This window comes from Camellia sinensis, chromosome 2 (assembly GCF_055761805.1).
Source record: "Camellia sinensis isolate YWXY chromosome 2, ASM5576180v1, whole genome shotgun sequence".
NCBI classification, from domain to species: Eukaryota; Viridiplantae; Streptophyta; class Magnoliopsida; order Ericales; family Theaceae; genus Camellia; species Camellia sinensis.
This window is the reverse complement of record NC_138962.1, coordinates 116,368,092-116,391,979: the sequence shown is the minus strand read 5'-3', so window position 1 is coordinate 116,391,979 and position 23,888 is coordinate 116,368,092. Positions and strand designations below refer to the sequence as shown.

General features: G+C 37.9%; 1 protein-coding gene across 1 annotated transcript in view; it reads left to right on the top strand.

Moving 5' to 3' along the window:
* The first annotated feature begins 204 nt into the window (after positions 1–204).
* Positions 205–23,888, top strand: part of LOC114320958 (chlorophyll(ide) b reductase NOL, chloroplastic) — a 51,249-nt gene continuing 27,565 nt past the window's right edge. The window contains exons 1-8 of the mRNA XM_082915468.1: positions 205–592; positions 6,760–6,828; positions 9,882–9,943; positions 10,136–10,222; positions 11,261–11,328; positions 11,470–11,518; positions 11,589–11,674; positions 17,456–17,513. Coding sequence (XP_082771594.1) covers positions 253–592; positions 6,760–6,828; positions 9,882–9,943; positions 10,136–10,222; positions 11,261–11,328; positions 11,470–11,518; positions 11,589–11,674; positions 17,456–17,513 — 819 coding nt within the window. The 5' untranslated portion in view covers positions 205–252. The remainder of the gene's footprint in view (positions 593–6,759; positions 6,829–9,881; positions 9,944–10,135; positions 10,223–11,260; positions 11,329–11,469; positions 11,519–11,588; positions 11,675–17,455; positions 17,514–23,888) is intronic.

The window sequence follows — 23,888 nt, the reverse complement described above, 5'->3', positions numbered from 1 at the left end:
ATGTTTAAAAAAATGGTTAAATTTTTTTATAATTAAATATAATATTTATAATAAAAAAATAAAATAATTATAAATTTAATATGACATTTTATCTTATTAACTATTTTAATATATTTTATCTTTTCATAAAATTTAACTTAAAAACAAAATTTTAACTTTTACCAAAGCAAGGCCAAATATATTTTACGCAAACTATTATCCACTGCAGAGGAACCGTATCTATTTCTCACCAGGCATAGTAGCCAGCCATACATGTATGCCTCACATTTGGGTGTGGAAGCAGGGATGGCGATAGCTATGGTTGCATTTTCCCACTCTTCTCCATCACTCTCCTCTCCTAATCCGCCTCCTCGTCCTTCTCTTTGCTCCACCAAAACCCATTACATCTTCTCTACTCCACCACATGCATCTCTCCATCAATTTCACCGTTGCCGCCTCTATTCCAGTGTTACTCCCATTTCAATTTCAAATTCAAATTCAAATTCAAATTCTCCACCACTCATAAGGGCTTCTTCTTCTTCTTCTTCTTTGTCAGTTATCAGAGACCCGATGGTTCCTCCTTACAATGTACTCATCACTGGCTCCACCAAAGGTTCGCTTCTCTTGATTTGCGTAGAAATCTGACCACTTTTAACTAAATTCTACAGTTTTTTTTTTTTAATATTTTTTTGTTCTTTCTTTTTTATTTTTCCAACTGTAATGTAAGGACTGTTCATTTCCTCAAATTGAAATTCTTTTGAATTCAACTTTTATTGGTAGTAGGAGTTCTCCTATTGAATTTTACTTCATAGCATAAAATGAAATTGCTTTTGATATTTTGCTTTCATGAAAATCAGTCAGTTGTGGGGAACCAAAAAAAAAAAAAAAACTGAAAAATTTATCTTTAAGGCTGTGTTTGGTTTGTGAATTTGACAAGGGAAATGGAAAGAGAAAGGGAAATAGAAAGAAAACAAGAAAGAATGGATAGGATTCAAATTCCAAGCTATATTTCTGGTTGAGTTGGGAAATGGAGAAAGAAAACAGTATAATGCGGTGTTTGGTTGGGTTATTTGGGAAGGGATTTGGAAAGAGAAAGGGAAAATGTAGGCGAAATATAAATAAACATACTTACATTTCACCTAGTTTCACACACTTTTCACTTTTCTATTTCCAAATCCCTTCCTAAATCCCCCAACCAAACACAACCTAAGTGAACTCAAAAGACAAAACGTGAGATTGCATTTCTCTCTCACTTTCTTTTCCCTCGTTTTTTTTATTATAACCAAACAAAAAGTGGGATTGGATTTCCTTTTTCTCTTTCCATTTCTCTTATCAAATCCTTCAACCAAAATCTGATTTAGTTGTACAAGGGCTGTTTGAGAATGTTAAAAAGTGTGACAGTGTTCATACCAACTTGGGTGCCCAATGGGTGTGTTGTTAAAAAATGTTATGATAAAGTTAAAAATTGTGATCAGATGTAGGCTTTATATAATGGCATAGATAATGTATATTGTTAACCATACCCACAAAGAAATGGACAAAACAAAATGTTGATATATGTTCCCACATTAAAATGATAATAATTAAGAATTTTGCAACTTAATTGAGCAATAAAAAAAATAAGAGTTTCAATAGTTACAGTTTATAACTTGGTTGCCAAATGTTACAGTTGTAATTTATATGTATTTTTGTTAGAAAGTAGTAAAAAAATGTGCTCAAAACACTTGTTACAAGAAGCCACGTGTAACATAGTTATTTAAGGAATTTAAAGCACTTATTGTAGTAAATTATTGCCAAGGTGTGGAACCAAATTTGATGTCCTTGAAAAGAATTTCCCTTAAGATATGTCAGGGCTGAAATTTATTATTTCAGTTATGTGGAAGCTAAATATTTCACATCCATTAAAAAATAGACTAAGAGCAAATCTTTAGTTTCTTGTGTTTGAAATTTCCCATACCATGCGGTGTCCTGTTGAGTTTAAAAGCAGATTAACAGATGAACTTTTAGTTACATGTGGGGCAAAATATGGGAAATTTCTCTACCAAGCATAGATATGGAGTCAATTACATGGGCTGGGCTGTTTACTGGTACGCAAAGTTTTTAGAGAATGAGACCAACATTAGAGAGGTTATTGACAGTTTGGAAACATTTTGGATCATGTAGATTATGAATGTGTGGTGTACCAAAAAAACAAAAGATTATGAATGTGGGGCACTTTAGGTCCAATGAAAAATTAGTGGGATAAAGCTTTGGGATCTTACACTTTTGGTGTTATGACCACGGCTTTCTACAAGAGCACCAGGGGTTGAATCAAAATGACAGCAAGGCACTGGTGATGAGCCTAGAAAGAAGAAAAGGACAAATATGGAATTTCACATGGAGCACATCTAAGGATTTATTTGATTATGTTTAGGTTTAGTTTGAGTCTAACTTTTATGTGTTTTATACATCGAATGCTTAGTCATATAGTGTATATAAATTGAGTCAAAGTAATGTTATTTTAATATTATCTAGAGTTCTAGTTGGTCTAGAATTCTTAGTTGCTAAGCTAGATTGCTAGTCCTTATAGAAGTAGGAGAGTCCTTCAGTCTATAAAATATGTGTAATCCCATTGATTCAATAGAGTTGATATTGTGGGTGTTTGGGAAGTTGCTATTTTAGTAGCCTATTTTAATAGGCTAAAATTTGAACTCGTAGTTGGAGGTGATGTTTGTGAGAGAAGAAAGTAAAATGATTATGGATTTGATGTGACATTTTGTCTTATTAGCTATTTTAGTCTATTTTGTCTTTTTGTGGATTTTAGCCTAAAAAAAGCTAAAACTTTCTTGCCAAACACCCCCATTATGAAGAATTGATATTGTATGTGTGAGATTTGCTTAACCCTTGCAAGGAAAAGCTCGTGGTTTCTTTCTTTCTTCATCATCATCTTCTTCTTCTTCATGAACAGACCCGGTTACTATTTCCATGTTCAAAGTCATAAAACAACTCCTTTTCAACCCCTAAACCCTAGCCAATCAAGTTCAAATTGTCCCCAATCTTTTCCATACCCTTTGGCCTCACCCTATAACACCATAAAATTGTTGTTGTCCAGAAAATATTGCGACTTGCAACAAGTCCGGAAATCCTGCAATTTGCAACTTTTTGAAAATCAAATTCAAACAAACCTTTTCCAGCTAACTTTATTCTCCCTCTTAGAACCCTAAACATAGAAGTTATCTATAACCAAAACCCTTATAAAGTCCACTCTTGAGCAGCCCTGGGCTAAGTTTCTTTAACATCAGGCAGTGATTGCAAATTATTTCAGAATTACTATAATTGAAATAAGCTGATGATATATCACCATTGTCTAATAAAAAGGAACATCAGTAGTGTAGTTGTCATCTCATTCGGGCGGATAAGAATAAACTCTTACGCATCATGCTTGATGTTGAAGAACTCAGAATTTTGCATTCCAAAGATCAATTTTGTTCAAATAACAGATTCTTTGTGTAATGTTTGTGAAGTCACCAATTGTCCCAAAAGCTAGCTATTAGGTAATGGGCCCGATGGGCCCAATAATATGTGTCAAGTTATTCAATACCCTCCCTCACGTGCAACCCTGCCTTGTATGTGGAGAGACAAAGTGAGAACCTAACAGAAGTAGAAGCAAACAATCAAACAGAGAAAAATCCAAACGGGGACAAGATACCAAATGCTGATGGAGAGACTAGAACCCAAGACCTCTCTTAACCAATGCAATGGTACCATGTTAAGTCATTAATTTTTTCAAAAACTTAAGATATTAGGAAATGGCCCCAACAATGTATATCAAGCTATTCAGCAATGTTATAGAAGTCCTAGTTATAGTAATAGCTGTTATGTGGATGCGGAATTTACCCCGCACATTAGTACGTTGTGATCAATTGTTAATCTCTGCGAATGGCGTCGTATGACTTGAAACAAAAGAACAGTGAGCTCGCCGACGGGTGTGTGCCGGAAAACCCCTCCGATGCCTAAGTTAGAATTAGGGATCAAATTTGGGAAAAGCTCTCTAGAGTAGTCAAGTGTTTAGAATTGCATTACCTCTCTTAGGTCAAACTTTGAGTCTTTTGTATCTAGAGCTGCAAACGAGCTGAGCTGAGTATCAACTTGTTCGAGCTTGGCTCGAGCTCGAATTGAGCTTCAAACAACTAAGCTCGCGCTTGAGTTGTTGGACTAAAACAAAACTCGAGCTCGGTTCATGTGGACTTTACAATATTTATGCTCTTTTAACAACCGTAGCAAAGATGGCCTACTGGCTTCCCTCAATTATATAGAGCTTCTTGTGCCTATTGAATGTATGAAGAAAAGATGTGGGACTCTTGAACCATCGCAAACTTGCACACGTCATTTGCAATTTTTTTATTTTATTTATTTATTATTTTTTCTGTGAAGTTCATTCAATGGCTGTCCCCAGCTCTAAGGATAAGGAAAATTGAACTAATCTCACTCTGTATAAATTGTTTTCCATTATGTTACCTTTCCATGAACAGTGGATTATTTGTTTATTATTATATATTTCTTGTTGACTTGAAGTATGTAAAATGATTAACTTCATTGGCATTTTCAAATTTAAATTTTTTTGTTACAATATATATAATATAATATAATCGAGCCGAGCCGAGCTTAATCGAGTTGAGCTCACATTAGATTGAGCTCAACTCGTTTAATAATTGAGCTTGATAATAAGGCTTGAGCTCGACTCGGTTGGTAATCGAACGAGCTTGATAGTTCGGTTCGTTTATAGCCCTATTTGTATCCTTTCGCACAATAGAGTCCTAGTGGGGACTCTAATTCCCTTTAACAACTCCCACTAGGGGTCTATCTCTTAGGCCCCGTTTGTTTTGGGGTATAGAGGGAGGGATGAGATTAGGATAGAGGTAGGATTCATTTAATGTTGTATTTGTTTGTAAATTTGGGGAAGGGATTGAGATGGAGGAGGGGATTAGATTGGACCTTTGAAAGGGTATTGGGATGGAGGAGGTGGAGGTGGTATTAGAAAAATAGTCCGCTGGACTAGAAATTTTTTATTATTATTTTTATTTATTTTTTAATTTTTTACATGTTAGGCATTTTTTTGAACATTAATGTTTAATTTTTTGTATTTTTTCTTAAGTAACAATCATTGTTTTATTTATTTTTTATTTTTTTTGAATTTATTTATTTATTTATTAATTTTTTACATGTTGGGTATTTTTTTTTGAACATTAATGTTTAATTTTTTTTTTATTTTATATTTATTTTGTATAAAAATAATTTAACAATCCCTACACTAACGACTATCATCAAAAAAAATATAATTTTATTTAACCCCCTCACTATCAATCCCCTCTCTAACAAGCCCCTCACTATTAATCCCTTCACTATGAATTCTCTCCATTCTACCTCTGAAAGCAAACGGGGCCTCAAAGGGTATCCTTAGACACCCTGACCTGACAGGCCTCTGTGAAGCTTACCCGCCTCTAAGTCGTCAACCGGGCCGAGCAAACCATCTGCCCGGTTGCTCTCCATTTAAATAGCTCCTTAGTCGTCCTCCTACTCATTCCGGCCTAAAGGCAACCGAGTATAAACTAAGCCTAAAACTGTGCAACTATGTCCGGCTAGGATCTTCAACCTAGCATACATTGATCGGTCAACTTCCATCACACAAAACACCAATTGCGAATGCCAAGTTTGCTAGGTTCTATCACATGCCACGCCCAATAGCTAGGCTTCGTTTGCCCGGCCAAACGTGGGATATGACTCATGAGTATTGCCCAACCCAATCCATTAGGCCAACATAACCGTTGCCCGGTCCAAGCTCAAGCTTTGTCTGTCTAACCGGCCCAAGTACGTGCTATGTTTGTCTGACCAGCCTATAACTCAAAGCTTCACTGTGATTAGCCTAGCCCAATACTCACAATTTGCCCTCTCAGCTGTCATGGCTAATGTAGGTCAGAGCTTCTAGGATGGTAGGTCTTTCTAGTTATTAGTGAAATTTAATTTTCAGCTATTCCCATGGTGTTGATTTTTCCCAGTTGAACAACTGTCAACATGTACCTCCGCATAAATTGATTAGCTATTTTTTTTTTTTAATGAAAAAATGCTATGGATATCTTACATTTTCTTTTGAAATTTTCAAATTGTTGTTTTTTCTCAAAAATATGTGTTGATTGCTTAGTAGAAATCCTTTATGTCATTTTATCTGTATGGGAATTCAGGACTTTGATTTTCTTGTTTTGGGATAATGGAGCCTAAATAGTCACGTGAGATATGGCTAATGACTCCCCAGTGTGAAGGAGTTTGGGGTAACATACGCATTTCTTTGAATAATTTTTTCCCACTGATTCAGTTAGATGAAGTGTTTCATTGATTTACTAACAGAAAATATGTGAAGAAGAAAATTATGTTCAGACTCTCTCTCTCTCTCTCTATTTTATGTGTGTATGCACATATGCATGTACTAGAAGTGGTGCACCTCACATTGCGTGTGTGTGTGATGTACTGCTGCAGTTACATAAATGGTTGATTTTGAATGGTGAATTTTACGACTTTACCTTTACAGTTGAGACAAACAAAAGTAAGTTTTTCTACCAGTTTTTCTACCAGTTGAAAAGTGGTTTTTGTTGGACAATTTTGAAAACGAAAAAAGTGTCAACATCAAGCTGATCTGACCTGACCTGACCTGTTCACTTTATGATGTAGTATAGATATAAATTCAGTTTTTTTGTTTAGTTGGTAGTTTTTTTTCCTACTTTATGTACTTATTTTCACTTAATTCAGGAATAGGGTATGCACTAGCTAAAGAGTTTCTAAAGGCAGGTGACAACGTCATAATTTGCTCAAGAGCAAGTAAGGACTGACTTATCAGGCTTGTGATCAAATTTTTTCTTCCATAAATTTGATTGTATTTTCTATTATTTGTATTGTTGTATGTTTTTCAAAATGTTGGTTTGATAGTAGGAATGGCAACGGGCCGGGGCGGGGCGAGGATCACACTCCCTATCCCCGATCCACGATCCCGATGGTAGAAATTTCCCCATCTCCGGTCCCAATCCCCGATGGGGAGCCTATCACCACCCCCGCCCCCGTCCCCCAACGGGGATCGGGTTTCCCCGACCCCGATAATTCCCCAGCTAAAGTACAAAAAAAAAAAAAAACAACAACATAAACATCCAACAACAACAGATCTGAGCACACACGCTCATCAACATTGTTTTCTTCATCAAATGTAAAAAATGTAAAAAATAAAAAATCAAATGTAAAAAATAAAAATAAAAAATAAAAGAGGCTTCGGAGATCTGAGATCTGAGGAGAGAGAGAGAGAAGGCTTCGGAGAAGAGAGACGAGAGGCTTTCCATGGACGTGATGAAGTCTTCAGTGAGCCTTTCCACCGGCGTTACTTACGACCGATCTAGCATCCAGACCTGGCTCGACAACGGCCACAACACTTGCCCCGCCACCATGCAGGTCCTCCCTTCCACTAATTTTGTCCCTAATCTCACCCTCCGCAACCTCATCCATCTCTGGTCTCACCAGTGGTGGAGATCGGAGGAAGGAAGGCAATGATGGAGATTGGCGTGAGACAGTGAGGTCGGAAGGAGGGAGATCGGCGTGAGGCAGTGATGGAGATCGGAGGGAGGGACATCGGAGGAGGGGAGGGTTTTACACAGAGAGAGAGAGAGAGAGAGAGAAAGAGAGAGACTAAATTGGGTCAAAACAAAATAGGAAACATATATATAGGGAGGGGTATAATTGTAATTTCAGATCGGGGGTAAATGGGGAGGGGGCCGGGGCAGGGCCGGGTATCACCGTCCCCGGCCCGTGGGGAGTTTTTTTGGGGGGAAAACCGTTCCATTCTGGGTCGGGTCCCCGTCGGGCCGGTTTCAAATTGCCATCCCTATTTGATAGAGCTCTTGAACTTTTGAATTTAGTTGGTATTATTTATAGCAACTTGCATGAGCTCTAGAACTTTGACAAATTCTTAAGTTCATTGAGGTAAATTGCCATTTGATCGTGGAGAGACATGTTGAGAAGTTAGAGAATAGTCAGTTCCCTCTCATGTAAAAAAAGAAAAAAGAAAAAAAAGATGAAAGAAAGAGAAGGGAACAGTTAGTTTCCATGTAAACTCTTTAAGGACATTTTGGATATGTTTTCAAAAGCATTAGTGAAGTCAATATCAAGTGATTTGCATCTTAAGAAGCTGACCACTGGTGATACTCAGGCTCTAACTTGAGGAATTTGCATATAGTTTATGAATATTGTGTACTACATGGGTCTTTTTTGTTCTTCTTCTATGTTAGGGTACTTCAAGTACATGGTCAACATGTGTCAGCCACTACATGTCCTGTTTGGGACTATGAGTTCAGGATTTTTTCTCCTCTCTCTAGAATTTATTTTTCACTTTTATGTAAGAAAGCAAGGAGTGCATATCCACTTACAAGCACGGATACAAACACATGACACTTTGATTTTCAAAAAAAATTAGGATGTGGACACGATGGGGATATGACAAATTTTTATATATACTCCCTCTGTTCCAAATTGTTTGTTCGGCACAGAAACCAACTTAACACATAGTAGCTTTACTAACGACAACGTCGTTACAAATCAGTTCCTCTTCATAACCATAATCATCAAATTCTTTATAGTCCAACTTTTCACTTGTTGATGCATCAAAAGGAAAAGCACCTTGGTTATCTTCTGGTTGTATCTCTTTGTCAAAGATAGGAACGTCTTGATCCCAACCTTGTCCATGGTCAGTATTTTCTTTCATTTCTTCTTCACCAAAGATGTACACTTCATGATCCAAGATGGAAACATCTTGATCGTAGCCTTGTTCCATGGCTTCTTCATTAATGATGGAAACTTCATCATAAAAGCTTGGTACAATCACCTCCACACCAAAGAGCACCCTATGTTGTTCAACATCACAATCTTTGTACCAGCACTAGTCAAATAACCACCTTGGACATGATTATAGAATGGTTGTCCAATTGCAAAGATGCCTTGGCATCGATGTCCAGAACTTGAAACACTCTTCCTTTGTTCATGTGATTGGAAGGTAAGAATTGCTCCACATGATTCTTCTTCATTTTCTCCCAACTCCTAATCTTTTCTTTGCCTCGTTGCCTACAAATTGTAGTTGTTTCCAACAATCAGAGGCACAACCTTTGAGTCTTTGAGACACCAACTTCACCATCTTTCCTTCTGGCATATCATAATACTCGAAAAGACTCTCAATTGTATTCAACCACTCCACAAGCACAAACAGATTACAGTTCCCATGGAACTCGGGAAACAAATCATCTTTGATGTTGTTCTCTTGTTTAGAGCCAAATTCATACGAACACACTCGACGCCAATGCAAAGCACCAAGATGATTCTTGGAACCATCATTACCATCGATTGGAAGTTGCAAACGTTGCACTTTTCCAATCAAAGTAGTAACTTGTTCACTCAATTCTTCAATCTCATTCATTTGATCTTGGTTTTACTGTAGTTCTATTCAATTGAGAAATTCGTCTCGGTTTCTTTACCCAAATTCAGAGCAAAGACCCTACCATGACCACCTATTCTTCTTCTACCTTTTTGAGCCATAGTACCCAATCAAATAAGGAGACAGAAAAACCAGTAAACAGCAACTAAAAACCAGAATTTCAGAGCAACTAGGACCAGCACAAGAAGTTGAAAACCAGTCAAACAGAACTCAGCACAGAAACGTAGAATCTCACAAAATCCAATCGGGCAGGTCAAACCAAGACCCAAGCAGATGTTGTGTTTGTTTGTCTTTCTGGGGTTTGCCCTGGTTCGTTGTAATTGTGTTTTTTCTTGAAAATTTCTTGGCTTACAGCAAAAACATAATGATCAGTGTTTGGAGCAGCTTGACTAAATTGTTTTTGCAGCTGAACGGGTGGAGTCTGCTCTTCAGGACTTGAGAGGGGAATTTGGGGAGCAGCATGTGTGGGTACCTCCCTCATGTCTTCTTAAGCTTTTTAGTTATTTATTGTTTTTTTCTTTTTGTTGCAAAAGATGCTGCGTCCTTTCTTTTTTTCTGAATTTTTTTCCTTCTGTTCTTTGTTAATTTTCCTGTAATTTCTTTTCGAGGTTCCAGCTCTTTACTTCAACCCTAGTTCTGATTCAGTTCTTCCATCTACAGGGTACAAAATGTGATGTAAGGCAGGGGGATGATGTGAAGAATTTAGTTGCATTTGCAAAAGAAAAACTGAAATACATCGATATATGGGTACTTGATTTTGATCATTCGTTGTTATTTTGTGTTAATTGTTAGATATGTGTAATATAGTAACAAAAAGTACTGCTGTGCAAACAAATTTTTATTTTGATAGAATTTTCATACATAATGATTTGGCTCTTTATGGTCATCTCATTTCCAAACTAAATACCCATCATCGTGGCTTATAAAAGAATGTCACTGCCGCATCTTTCTGGGTGAAACTTTTGCAACATTTTTGGTGACACATATCTTTGTGATACTTTTTTTACTTTATTTTATTGTAGACAGTTACCTCTTCTTCTAAAGTCAGTTTTAGGATTACCACGAGACAGGAAATTTATTGGTTGTACTCATTACTCAAAGACTATGACCATGCATGTCCTTTCTAGCTAGGCGATTATAGGTTTTACTTTTTATGGAACGTAGAGTAGCTTGATCTCATAATTCAACTAACTGATTTTGCTAACTTGGGAAACAAAGATATGTCAGTGACAGCGGGCAAAAAATCTTTAAAACATTTGTGGTGATGTAAGTTTTCAGATGGTCATAAAAACGAATTGGGTTGAGTAAGTAGTTTGGTATTACCGGGATATTTGATCAATGGAGTTTTGAATTGGCAATACTCATAATAATTTTCTTGCTTGTGGACCCTGAATGTACTCCTTTATTCACACACAGACCGTATGTGATTTTGTTCGGCTTATTCCTTCTTCATATGTAATTATTGAATAAGTAGGAAAGGGTGGAACTTAGGCCATTCCTACTTGTTTAAATTATCCTTTTTTTCCCTTCTCCCACTTCTGCTGATCTTATGCTGTCTTGAGTTTCGTTTTCTTTTTTTCCTCGTTAACCAACAGGCCAATAGTCTAGTACCCTCTGTTGAAACTCCAGCATTGACTTGGTGATCTACTAGTTCCTATCTTGGTGTTATCTATCATCACTTGAAATGTTTTTTTATTACCTATTGTTTACTTTTTAACTTTTGACCATTGACTTTTTGCAATTCCATTTTTGCTACCTTCTTACAAAATCTTGAGAATGATGCAGATTAATAATGCAGGATCAAATGCTTATAGCTATAAACCACTGTCAGAAGCTTCAGATGAAGATCTAATGTAAGATGTTGAGCTTTTTTTTCTTTTTTCTTTTTTTCTTTTACCTGATTCGATGCAATGTCTTTTTTTTTTTATTTATATATATAATATATATATATATTTATTATAAAATAAATGATTTGGACACAATTTTATGTACAGTGAAGTTGTCACCACAAACACTCTTGGTTTGATGATATGTTGTCGAGAGGTAAAAAGCTTTCTGAAGTTCTCAAGAGTGGCATTTGTCAGGACTATGCTCATGAGTTATTCTTATATAGGCAATAAAGATGATGTTGGACCAGCCTCGAGGGGGTCATATTTTCAATATTGATGGAGCCGGTTCAGATGGAAGGCCAACGCCCAGGTAGTTTTGTTTCTCTTCATTGTCCAACAACTAGTTCAATTATCATTCTGTTGAATGGGGTGTTGTAGACATACTGCAAAATTAATCTAACTGGGATCATGGGGAACTTGTACCCATTATGGCCCATAAAGGGATGGGTCTACGTTTTAATTGTCTGTTTCTTGGGGGTCTCTTGTATTACAAACTTTTGATCATTGGAAAATGATTATTCTACTGCTTCCTTTGGACTTTCAATAAGGCCATTAATAGAATCATAGAGAATTGAACTTTACTTGCATTATGATATGCTTTGTCTTTTGTGTAACGGTTATATATTGCTTATAATATTAAAGAGGTGAAGCCAAAGTACATCTACATTGATTGCAAATGTGTAATAGGCTATATTCAGTAACAATGGAATACAAATATATTTACTGCATCTGACACCTCCCTCAAGTTCACGATGGATATTTGAAGCATGTGTTATTTAGTGGAGATTCAGCAAGTTAAAGCAAACGATTGAAAGATGAGCAGTAAGACTATCCCAGCAAGGAGTAATGACCATTTTATATTGTTGGTCTGATTGTGAATACTGTAGTAATAGATAATGATCACCCTTGTTAATCACACAAAGGGGTTGGGGGGAGGTGCGTAATGTGGAATGGTTACTCCCAAGCAAGACAAATGTTGCAGCAAAAGTATCACGACCCAAACCCGCCCCTATAGGTTTAGTGCCATGATCGGCCAGTAATCATAGATTACTTATCCCCTCTAAACAAAAATCCATTTAAAATAAAGTACAAGGCTTAGCGGAAGTATAATACAACATATATAAGTTATCCATCGAGCCGTGCATACATGGAGAAAGCAAACTTTGTATCATAAGCAAACGTTCGTACATTATGCACAAACATCACATAAGTTCAAACAACCAAATTTTATAGTTATACAAACCCCAAAATATACACAAACTCAAAATCATTTATCAAGCAAAAGGGGGTTCAACTAGCATGGCTCCACTTGAGCCTGATTACTTCACTTGGAAGCTCCTCAAAAGGCTAACCCGGGTAGACTCGAGGCTTTCTTAACTTTGATGTTCAGCTTGCCCACCTATATATATATAAATAAATAGTGAGCTAATGCCCAATGAGTAATAACAGGATAAAGAGGTTATATGAATGAAGTTCAATACCATTACAAATATCAATCTTAGCATCAATAACCATTTCATTCAAACATGTGGCACATCCAATAGAGTAACAATGTTTTAATAACAATAGGACCTCAAGGGTCAATCAATATATCATATCCAATGTGACCATTAAGGTTTGATAGCAGAGGGCGAGGGGCAATGGGCCATGGTATTAATCCCCCAGGCAAGGGTCAATCGGCCATGGTATTAGTCTCCCCCAAGCAAGGGTCTCTAAAGGATGCAATGAATACATTTTTAAGAGGGAACTTCATTCATTCATAAGAAACTAGAGTTTCAATAAACCATTCGATGAACAATAATAGTTTTGATAAATCGTCATAACGTTTCAATAAACCAATCGTTTCAATAAGCCATTCAATCATTCATATATCAATTTCGCTAACAGTAACATTTTCGAAAATAAACATTACTTGAACATATCTTTATAAAGTTATTACTCACTATGGGTTATGTAGTCACGAGGTCTCGGATGTCCACCTATACAAAACACATAACAAAAGTACAATTGGAATACCGTTCGATAGCCGTTCCGCTTTAATTAAATTTTCCTCATGTGTTTCTAACTCATTCCATGTTTATATGAGTTCAATTGGTGTCTACGAGTACTTGAAATGACATGAGGATGCAGGTATGCACTTAAAAGTGTTAGTCAAACTTTGCTGAAAATAGGGTCTTTGCTCGAGCAGGGTTTCAAAAATAAGGGTGGTTGCTCGAGCGCAACTTTTGTCGCTCGAGCAGTCTGCAAACTTGGCAAAAGTACTAGTTGCATGAAATTTCCGCTCGACGATCACTCGAGCTAAAGACTGAGTAAAAGGTGTCCTCGCTCGAGTGCCACTTTGGCCACTCGAGCGGTCTGTAAAATTCATAAAACTTCTGGGAGCTCGATTTTTACGCTCGAGCGACACTTTCTTCGCTCAAGCGAATAGGCCGAATTCTGGAATTTCCAGAACTGTGTTTGAAGTTCAAATTTGGTATTCAAAGGTTTCAAACTCGTGTTTTAGGTACAAAAATATGAGAAAATATTATAAAACATAGTTAATTTGGAACCAATTGCTCAAAATCATGGCAAATTCTTAACCAAAAACTTCAACTTCAAATTATGAGGCAAGTTGACTCAAAGTGAGTTTATATTTCTTCCAAACATAATCAAGTGACATGAGAAGTATGAAAACATGGAGGACTCGTCAAATTGAGGTGTAAATGTGCCATGCATGTAGGAATTTCATGAATTCTAACTCAAATTATGCATGCATGTACATGATTAACTCTTATCTTCCAAATTCAAGGTGATTGAAGCATCAACTTAACAATTTCATGCAAATGAACTCAAAACTTAGATGAATTAAATTCCTACATGCTTCTTCTTCAAAGAATAAGGTTAGAGATCATGCCTAGGGCTTGACTTCAAGTATGTACTAGCTTAAATCCCGAAATCATCCACAATTTCCTTCAAATTCTCCTTTCTCTCTCTCTAGATGTTGAGTTCCCTCTTGATCTTTTTCTCTAATCTCAGCCAAAGGATGTATATATGAGCATATAAGCCTATTTGACCTATTTATATGGTGTGATTAGCTAGCCTAATCAAGTATGATTAAGGTTAAGTAATTACGCTCAATTCTAACTAATTTCAATTAGTTTATTCTAATTATTTTGATCTAAATCAATTTTCAATTAAAGTTTTCATAAAATTCTAAATATTCTAATTAGTCTATTAAGTTATTCAATTTCAGTTTTTGAAGCCGTCTTGACTCTCAATTTTTGTCTTTAAGTTGCCAATTCGAATAGATATTCCATGTAATAACAGATAACTATAGAATTAAGCATGCAATCACACAATTAAACACATAATCATGCAATTAGACTTATTGAAATAATGTAATTGTCACGACCCCATTCCGCCCCTAGTAGAATGGTGTCGTGATGGCCAGTAATCCGAGATAACCAAAGGCCAACTTATAAGATTCACATACAATCAGAGTATACATATGGGGCCTACATGTGCGGAAGCAATAAATTTAAATCCAATTAGTCCATAAGAGCTGTGCATAGATTAAATGAAATGACATACAACTTATCAAGGTCTAACGACTTGAATACAATTAAAATAAAGTACAAAATACATTTTGATCAAAAGGCTTCTCAAGCCAGCATAAACAAAATACATAAAATACAAGGCCAAGAAGCATGATCTTCAAGACGCTACAAAAATGCGAATCCAAAACAAGTTGCAATTAATCATCTAGGCGTCGCCGCCTTCCTGCTCATCACCTACATATATATATATAGAGAGAGGGTGAGCTTGGATACTCAGTGAATGATATAAGTAATAAAGGTTTTGCATGAATGATATCTGAGATCTTTTTCCAAAACGATACATATCATAACTTTACAATCAAAATGATGAATCAAGTTCATCTATCAAATTTTCAAAGTTTCTTGGATGTTAATAACATCTACATAATATCAAAGGATGACATTTCGGACAAACAAACCCACGCGAAAAACCGTCAGTGGCAAAACAAAGGTGCAGTTGCATTATAGTCCCCTGGCACTAAGGACTTTCCCAGAATGTCATCAAAACAAATATGATACGTGATACAAAACTGGGGACAATCATTCATGCTTGATCAAATACTTTTCCAAAACAAAGCAAAGCAAAGCTAAGCTTTTATCAAAACATTATAATATAGCTTTATTAAAAATACTACTCACATAGTTCTTTGGGTGTAGGGATTACAAGCAAGGGCCTAAGTCCTACAAACACATAATAAAGTCTACTGAATGCACTTCAAGAAGACAAGAAGAGATGCTCAAAGATGGATATGAAATGCATTCTCAAAACAAGCTTTACATGACAGGAAAGGATCTCGGCATTTCTTTCAAAACTAGGTCAAGTCAAAGCAGAACATGCTAGGAAGTTAAAACACTGCCTTTTCATCTCGGGAAAACATGCTGGGTACTAACTAGGTCTAGGCCGAGGTCCCACGCCCCTTGGCCGAGGTGTGTTCCCGACGACCACATTCAAGGAAATGAAGTCTGGAAAAATCTGGGTTTTCCTCTTGAAGAACATGAAGAACAAGAGCATGAAATGCTAAAATCATAACTTCATTCGAAATCTGAGTTTTCATGAGATGAGTTTGAAAACATGGACCTAGGTACCCATACTTGAAGATTTCATGGAAACAAACACAAAATCATGGAACTTGTTACAAACTTTCGGATCAAAACATGGTTTTATCTTAAGAACATAAGAACATCGTTTTCTCTTTCTAAAGCAAGCTTTAAATCAATGCATCGCTCATGAATCATGCTAGATCATGCAATGCAATCGGATCAACATAAAGAATAACAAGAGTAAATCAAGATTCTAACCTCAAAACACGGATTAACGGCTCAAACTCTAAAGATCAAGCTTGGGAACTAGCTCTCTCTCACTCCAACTTCCTCTCCTCTTCCTAGAGCTTCTCTTTCTATCATGCAAAGGATATGACACAAAATGATATGTTTCTAACACTGCCGGCTGACTTAACCCTCTGCTGGGACACGTGGCAACGGCTGATTGGATCTCCTCAAAAAGGTGATAGATTGATAAGACAAGAGCATGACAAAGTGTAAGCAACAAGTAAGGTGACAGGGCACTTCGGCGGGTACTGATCTCGGCTAGGACAAAGCTTCGGCAAGTAACGTCTCAATGATCTCGGTTAGGAAAGACAACACTTGGCCTAACTGTGCCACACCTCGGTCTAGGTCGTACCAGTCCAGGGACAAGATCACTTTGGTATAACATCTTGGCCTAGACAATACACATCTCGGCCTTGGCGATGAACACCTCGACCTAGATAATGACATCTCGGCCAACATGTCAGGGTGAGAGTGGAGGTCAACCAAAGGGGTTCCAAGATGGTCCTAGGTGTAAGAAGTTCAAAGGTGTAACTTAGGCTTAAGATGACCTCGGCTAAACTCACACCAAGTAAGGAACAAGGCATGCAAGCAACACTTATGCGAAACAAATCAAGGTTTGAAAATGCAACTTAACAAGACAAGATCATGTAAATACATGCAAGCATGATTAGAGTAAAGTGAGGGTTGCTACAGTAATATATTAGTTCGGAGGTCGGGGTCATCACAAAAAGTATAGCAGCAGTTAACTGCTAATACTAGCTAACAATATGATAATCTACTCCAACACCATTAACTCAACACTCTTGTCCATCCTAATAATCCCTAGTCATGTTGCTCTTGTGCATTATAGAGTTCAGTAGTATGCCAGAAATGTATGTATGCCAAATGCAGATTGCTGTCTTCATGACCTCTTTATGCCACTTGTTATAGATTAATAGTTTCTTTCTTTTTTTCAATTTTTGTTTTATTTTTCTTTTGTGTGTGTATATATATATATATATATATTTGTGGTTAGAAAGAAAAATATTGTGGTATGTTGCACATAATTGTTGGTTACAGGCTGTAACGATGGACACTTGTGAAATTCATATACCTGGACCTGGTAACTTGAATAATGCCTTTACCTAGTAGAACTTGCAGTTTTGGGGGTCATATTTTTATATGATTGTTACCTTTTTATTTTTTAGATTTGCTGCATATGGGGCTACAAAGCGCAGTGTGGTGCATCTGACAAAATCATTACAGGTATATGCTGACCTTGTTTTATGAAGTCATATCTTTTGTGTTACTTGGAAGATAAGATAATCTTAGGCATCCTTTGGCAGTTAAATAAAAGGTTAGCTTATTGGCTAAAAATAAGTATAAAAACAACAAAAAAACTAATGCTAAAAATGCTAGTTTGTCTGGTAGATTTCTAACTTTTTTGGATCTTCTAATGCCTTTTTAGCATAAGTAAATTTGACTAATTTGGGCATTTTGGTGGGAAATGGTTTTAGCAAATGAGCTAAGGCTTGTTTATTTATTATTTATTTTTTTAGCTAATAAATTGGCTTTTTAGCCATAGCCAATTGAAGCTTGCTTTTTGACAAACATGTGCAGGAAGCTTATCACTTAATAAACCAGTCTTTTAGATTATGACTCTAGATCTTAATAGCGACTCATATCCTTTTGTTTCCAATTCACGGTTTCAATATTCACGATGTAATACAAGATACCCACTAAAATAACAAAAGAAAATGTCAAAAACTGCCATAAATTGCCACATGGCAATTTCCTCGTTGATTGAATGCCACGTGGTGATAGGAAGGTGATGAGTTGGTGATTTGGTGGGCCTAACGAAGTGGAATGGCGGCTGAACATGAGAATGTGATTTTATTAATAAATTGTAAGAAATAATGTATAGAGAAAGAGAGAGAATAAATTGTATGTATTATTATTGATTGATATATTGATATCTATTACAATGATTCATGATTCCTATATATAGAAGAGGGTGAGTGTGTAGTAGGTAAGGAGTAGGTGAAGTGGAGGTGGTAGTGGTGTAGTGGGTTAGGTTTAGTGGAGTAGGTGAGGTGGTAGTGGTGTAGTGGGTTAGGTTTAGTGGAGTAGGTTTAAGTGGGTGAAGTAGGTGGAGGTGGTAGTGGTGTAGTGGGTTAGGTTTAGAAGAGGGTGAGTGTGTAGTAGGTAAGGAGTAGGTGAAGTGGAGGTGGTAGTGGTGTAGTGGGTGGATTTTAACAGCCCCCCGCAAACTCAAGGGGGATAGGAACTAACCAACTTGAGTTTGGAGAGAGTAACAAAACAAGAAAATACATAAAAATAAAAAAGGATAGGAGACACTGTATGGTCGTGCAGACCATTGGTGAAGACACTGGATGGTGGTGTCATAACGTTGTAGAGGACACTGTATGGGGGTGTCATAACGTTGTAGAGGACACTGTATGGTGGTGTCATAACGGTGTAGAAGACAGTTTATGGGGTCATGTCGGACCGTTGGAGAAGACAGTTTATGGGGTCATGTCGGACCGTTGGAGAAGACAGTTTATGGGGTCATGTCGGACCGTTGTAGCAGACAATGTTGTGACAGTTTACGGAGTCTTGCTGGACCCTTGTAGAAACTAACCGGAATCAATGTCGGGACAGTTTATAGAGTCTTGTCGGACCCTTGTAGAAACTAACCGGAATCTATGTCGGGACAGTTTACAGAGTCTTGTCGGACCCATAAAGGAGCTAACCGGAATCAATGTCGGGACAGTTTACAGAGTCTTGTCGGACCCTTGTAGAAACTAACCGGAATCCATGTCGGGACAGTTTACAGAGTCTTGTCGGACCCATGAAGGAGCTAACCGGAATCAATGTCGGGACAGTTTACAGAGTCTTGTCGGACCCTTAAAAAGTCGCACCCTCAAAAGGTGTGCCCAATCTATCAAAAGGCGTGCCATCAAAAGGCGTGCCCAATCCATAAAAAGGCGTGCCCAATTCATCAAAAGGTGTGCCGGACATGATGGCGAGGCACGTGGGCGCCTTGGCTTGCGCGCCCGTTTGTCGTCTGGCAGCAAGTGGCGCGCGATACGCGTGGCTGCCTCGGCTATTTAACCAAGACGAAGGCTGAGGCTGAGGCATACCATTCTGAAACCTCTGAAACCAACCCTTCGCTGAAAAACTCTGCCTCTTCGGAGAGAGAAAATCTGTAACACTCTGTTGCCCAGAAAAATGGCCTCTTCTTCCCGGAGTCTGCTCACTCTCTTTCCCGACCTGAACGAGTCAACAAGAGAGATAACTGGTGCGGTGGCCAGTGAACCTCAACCAAACACCGCTGGTTTTGCTCCGTTGAACTTTCCGATGCGGTCTGTGGAGCAAAAAATGGCAGGGCAAACAGATATTGAAGCCAATCAATATACACTGAAGTCATGTGTGGAAACCATGACTGCGGTTACAAATTTGTCGAACCGGCTGCAGAGTAGGACAAATGAGGTGCAGCATTTGAACGGCCAACTGGCTCTGCTCCAGCGCATGTATAAGGATGCGCGAGCAGAGATAAGCGTGCTAAGGGCAGAAAACAAGGAGCTGAAGCGGAAGGCCACCGTGATGTTCCGATTTGGAGGTCCGCCGTATGCTGCAGTGGAGGAGCAGGGTGTAGTGATCATGCCCAGTGGAGTGGGAAACACGGAGGCAACACCGGCAAGGGCCGCCCAAGACGGTGGCAAGAAGAAAAGACCGGCGGAATAGGCGAGAAGAAAAATCCCACTGTTCCGATTTGTGTTGGTTGTGTTTTGTTTTGTTTTGTTTTGTGTTTTTTTATTTTTATTTATTTTTATTTTTTTTATTTTTTATGGTGTAAAATGCTGATCGGGGTTGATCCCCGGCATGAAGAAATGACAAGTTTGTAAAATGTTGTTTTTTTTTTTTTTTTTTTTTTTTTTTTTTTTTTGGAAGTGTTTTGTTGAAAAAATAAAAATAAAATGAAAGAAAACAAGGGAGAAAGAAAATAGATAAAAAATATTTATAGATGGATTATATGAAAAACATCAGTGCGATTGTTTCAAAATAAAGTGGGGTATTTAAAAAAGAGGAAAAGTGACTTGGAAAAAATAAATAAAAATAAGTGATTTTTGAAATCAAATGGAGGAGAGAGAGGGACAAACCCATGTGATAAAGTGGAGAGAGAATGAGTGGAGTATGGTAAGGGTTTCATCCAAAGCCAAAATTCCTGCAGCGAATCACTTCGCAAATCCTAGCATGAGCTTTTTCTCTTTCCAGGCTTATTCATGAATTTCCTGGTGATTTCAAGAGCCTCTGGTGGCATTGTGGCAGAGAACACCCCAACTTGGATTTTGGGTGGCAGCAACTGAGAACACCCCAACCTGGATTTTGGGTGGCAGCAACTGGAAAATATCATAGATCTGATTTTTAAAAACCTCGTGACAGCATTTCATCAGCTTCATCCAAGACAAACATTTTGATGTAAACAGGGCGAAGTGATTGTCTCCGCAACATGTCAAACACACGACCAGGAGTACCAACAACAACATGAACCCCACTGGAGAGAATGCGCTGATCTTTGCGCACACTAGTCCCTCCAACACAAGCATGAACCTTCACACTTTGCTGGGCAAGTTCAAGAGTGGGTGGAAGAACCAAAGCTTGGCACTCAACCAAGCTATAATCTAGCTGCTGCAGAATTCCAGAGCAGAATGTTGCAGTGTTTCCAGTTCCAGACTGTCTCGTCATATGAGGTGAAGAATTCTTCTCCATCAGCCTCACACATGACTACAGTTGCACAAATCTTTGTTGATTTTATCAGCGGAATAGGTTGAGGTCCGGCGGGCGGCTAAGGTGAGGTTGCCGCCCGCCGGGGAAGCGAAAAATACTAGGTTTTAAACCAGCTCTGATACCATGTAAGAAATAATGTATAGAGAAAGAGAGAGAATAAATTGTATGTATTATTATTGATTGATATATTGATATCTATTACAATGATTCATGATTCCTATATATAGAAGAGGGTGAGTGTGTAGTAGGTAAGGAGTAGGTGAAGTGGAGGTGGTAGTGGTGTAGTGGGTTAGGTTTAGTGGAGTAGGTGAGGTGGTAGTGGTGTAGTGGGTTAGGTTTAGTGGAGTAGGTTTAAGTGGGTGAAGTAGGTGGAGGTGGTAGTGGTGTAGTGGGTTAGGTTTAGAAGAGGGTGAGTGTGTAGTAGGTAAGGAGTAGGTGAAGTGGAGGTGGTAGTGGTGTAGTGGGTGGATTTTAACATAAATTGACTAAGTCAATTAATTATTTATTGAGGATAAAGAGGCCTCAACCGTTTCCTACGAGATAAGAGTTGGTTGAAGCCCACAAGATGCCCATTTCCTTAAATCAAGCAAGGTGGTTGATCCATGATTTGATGAGTGGATCACACGAGGGGATTAAGAGATTTAGTGGACCAACAAAAGGTACAAAAGGGGCAAGCTAGTTGTTAGTGGTCAAAGTGACTGCTATTTTTGAGGCTCAAGTCAAGAAACATGGGACAAGTGGCAAGACCTAGAGCTGCCACATCATGGTGGTTGGAACAGAAAAGGGAGCCCTTTCAACACTACAAAAGGACTCCAAGCATGACATTTGAAAGGGTCCAACACCAAACACTCAACCAAGAGTTCATTCACACATTATCTTAGCAATTTTTCAACCAATTGTCTTTTACTTAAGTAATTCATATCTAGCAATTAGTTGTTTAGCTAAGTTAGCCTTAGATTAGTCAATTGTACTTCATTTTCCATTAATGCAAGTACAATTCTAGTTTAGTTTATTTGTACCTAGAAAATTTGTTAAAAGTCCTCTTCATTGGGGCAAGATCCGAACCAGTGGCAGTTCCTCTTAGCCACACACAATCCTAACCCTGTGTGAAGTCAGAAATTTCCAAAACATTCCTAACCTTGGACCAGGTTCATAGGTCCTAGCACCCTCGCAATCCATTCATAGTAAACACAAGCCAACGTGTTTGCTCTTAGTTTCTGAATGACAAACAATTTTGGCACGCCCGGTGGGACGCTAGGTGTCTATTTTACTAACGTCATTATGGTTGGTAGAGGTAGAGGAAAGAATGTTGCAGGTCAATCAGGAGTGTCACCCCCTAAAAGTTCAGGATCTGAGCAATTTAGGCCTTCAGAAGTGCAGTGCAATCCTGAGGGAGTCTGGAGTCTTAGATGTGACAGAAGCCAACTGAGAACTTTCCCTGAAAATTTCTCATTCCTTGGCCACTCCCCTCCAGGAAATAAGGCATTCCTAGACCGATTTGGTGAAAGCTATCACCAATATGATGGCTACTTTTGGTGTCAGGGTTTCTCCGGCCCCTACACCAGCTCCAGTTTTGCCTGCAACAAGACCGACCAATACCTTTGCAAAGCAGAATCCTCAGAGCAGGCCAGTTGCCACTTTTCAAGCACCCACCGAAGTTGTTCAAGCCTCTTCCTTCAATAACCTCACACTTGGGGGCAAGGGGGGCAAGGTGTTGAACTTTGGGACAACTTCCAAGATTTCGCTAGTAAGAAATTAAGACTGCCAGAATTTTCAAAACCCCCAGAAGCCTCAGAATCCACAACATGAAGATCCTCAGAACCAGAGCTTCCAGAATCAGAACCAGAACCAGAACCTTCAGAATCATAATCTGTAGAATGCCTAAGGAGTTGGTCCTAGGCCCATGCTAAATGGTCTGCCTCAACCCTAAGGAGCTTCGTTAGAATTCAACCCATTGTTCGGTGCTCATTCTTGAGCAGAAGGGACAAAATTATGCTGTAGTTCTTGAACTAAGGGGGCACAATTTCTATAATCAACCACCATGTGGAGCCTATCAAGGGCCATACCAACCAAATCTAGCCATGAATTGGGATTAGGTCATGGAACTTATCCTGGAACAATTTGGTTTTGCTCTCAGACATGTCAACAGGCCCATTTATGAAGGATATAGTTTCTAATTTTGTCACCAAATTATTTATTTGATTTTTTGCTTTTTTGTTTAAGTCAATATTTAGGCCTCGTTTGGGAACAGGCTAATTTAGTAACTTTTTGGCTATTTGGCTAAAAAGGTAGGTAAAAAAAACTTGTATGTTTGGGATGACTTTTTGGCTAATTACGAAAAGATGTGCAAAAAGTAGAGAGAAAAGAGAATCTTTGACTTTTTTGTATAGGTTGTTGGCTTTTTGGCTAATTTAGTAACTTTTTGGCTAATTGGCTAAAATAGCCTCTTGCCAAACGAGGCCTAACCCAAATTGTTTATTTTAGATTCTATAGACTCAACTTTGGTTTCTAGATAATTTTGATTTATTTTTTAATTTTTGTCTAATTTAGAAAACCAAGAACACTTAATATCCGTAATATTATTTAAACTGAAACACACACAATTTATATTTGCAGACTCTTTAGTAATATGCAAACTATGGTCATATTTATTATTAACATTATTTTTTGTATTTCCAAAGCATGTTATATCTTCACGGTTAATTGCCATTATAGATTGTTGTTGGTACCTAAGACCCTCCTAGTGTATATATCCGGTGCCTAAAACCTCTCTTTATGATCTTAAAGACTTAGGCCTGGTTTGGGGTGTATCAAAAAAGTCAAAAAGTTACAAAAAAAGCAAAAAAGTTA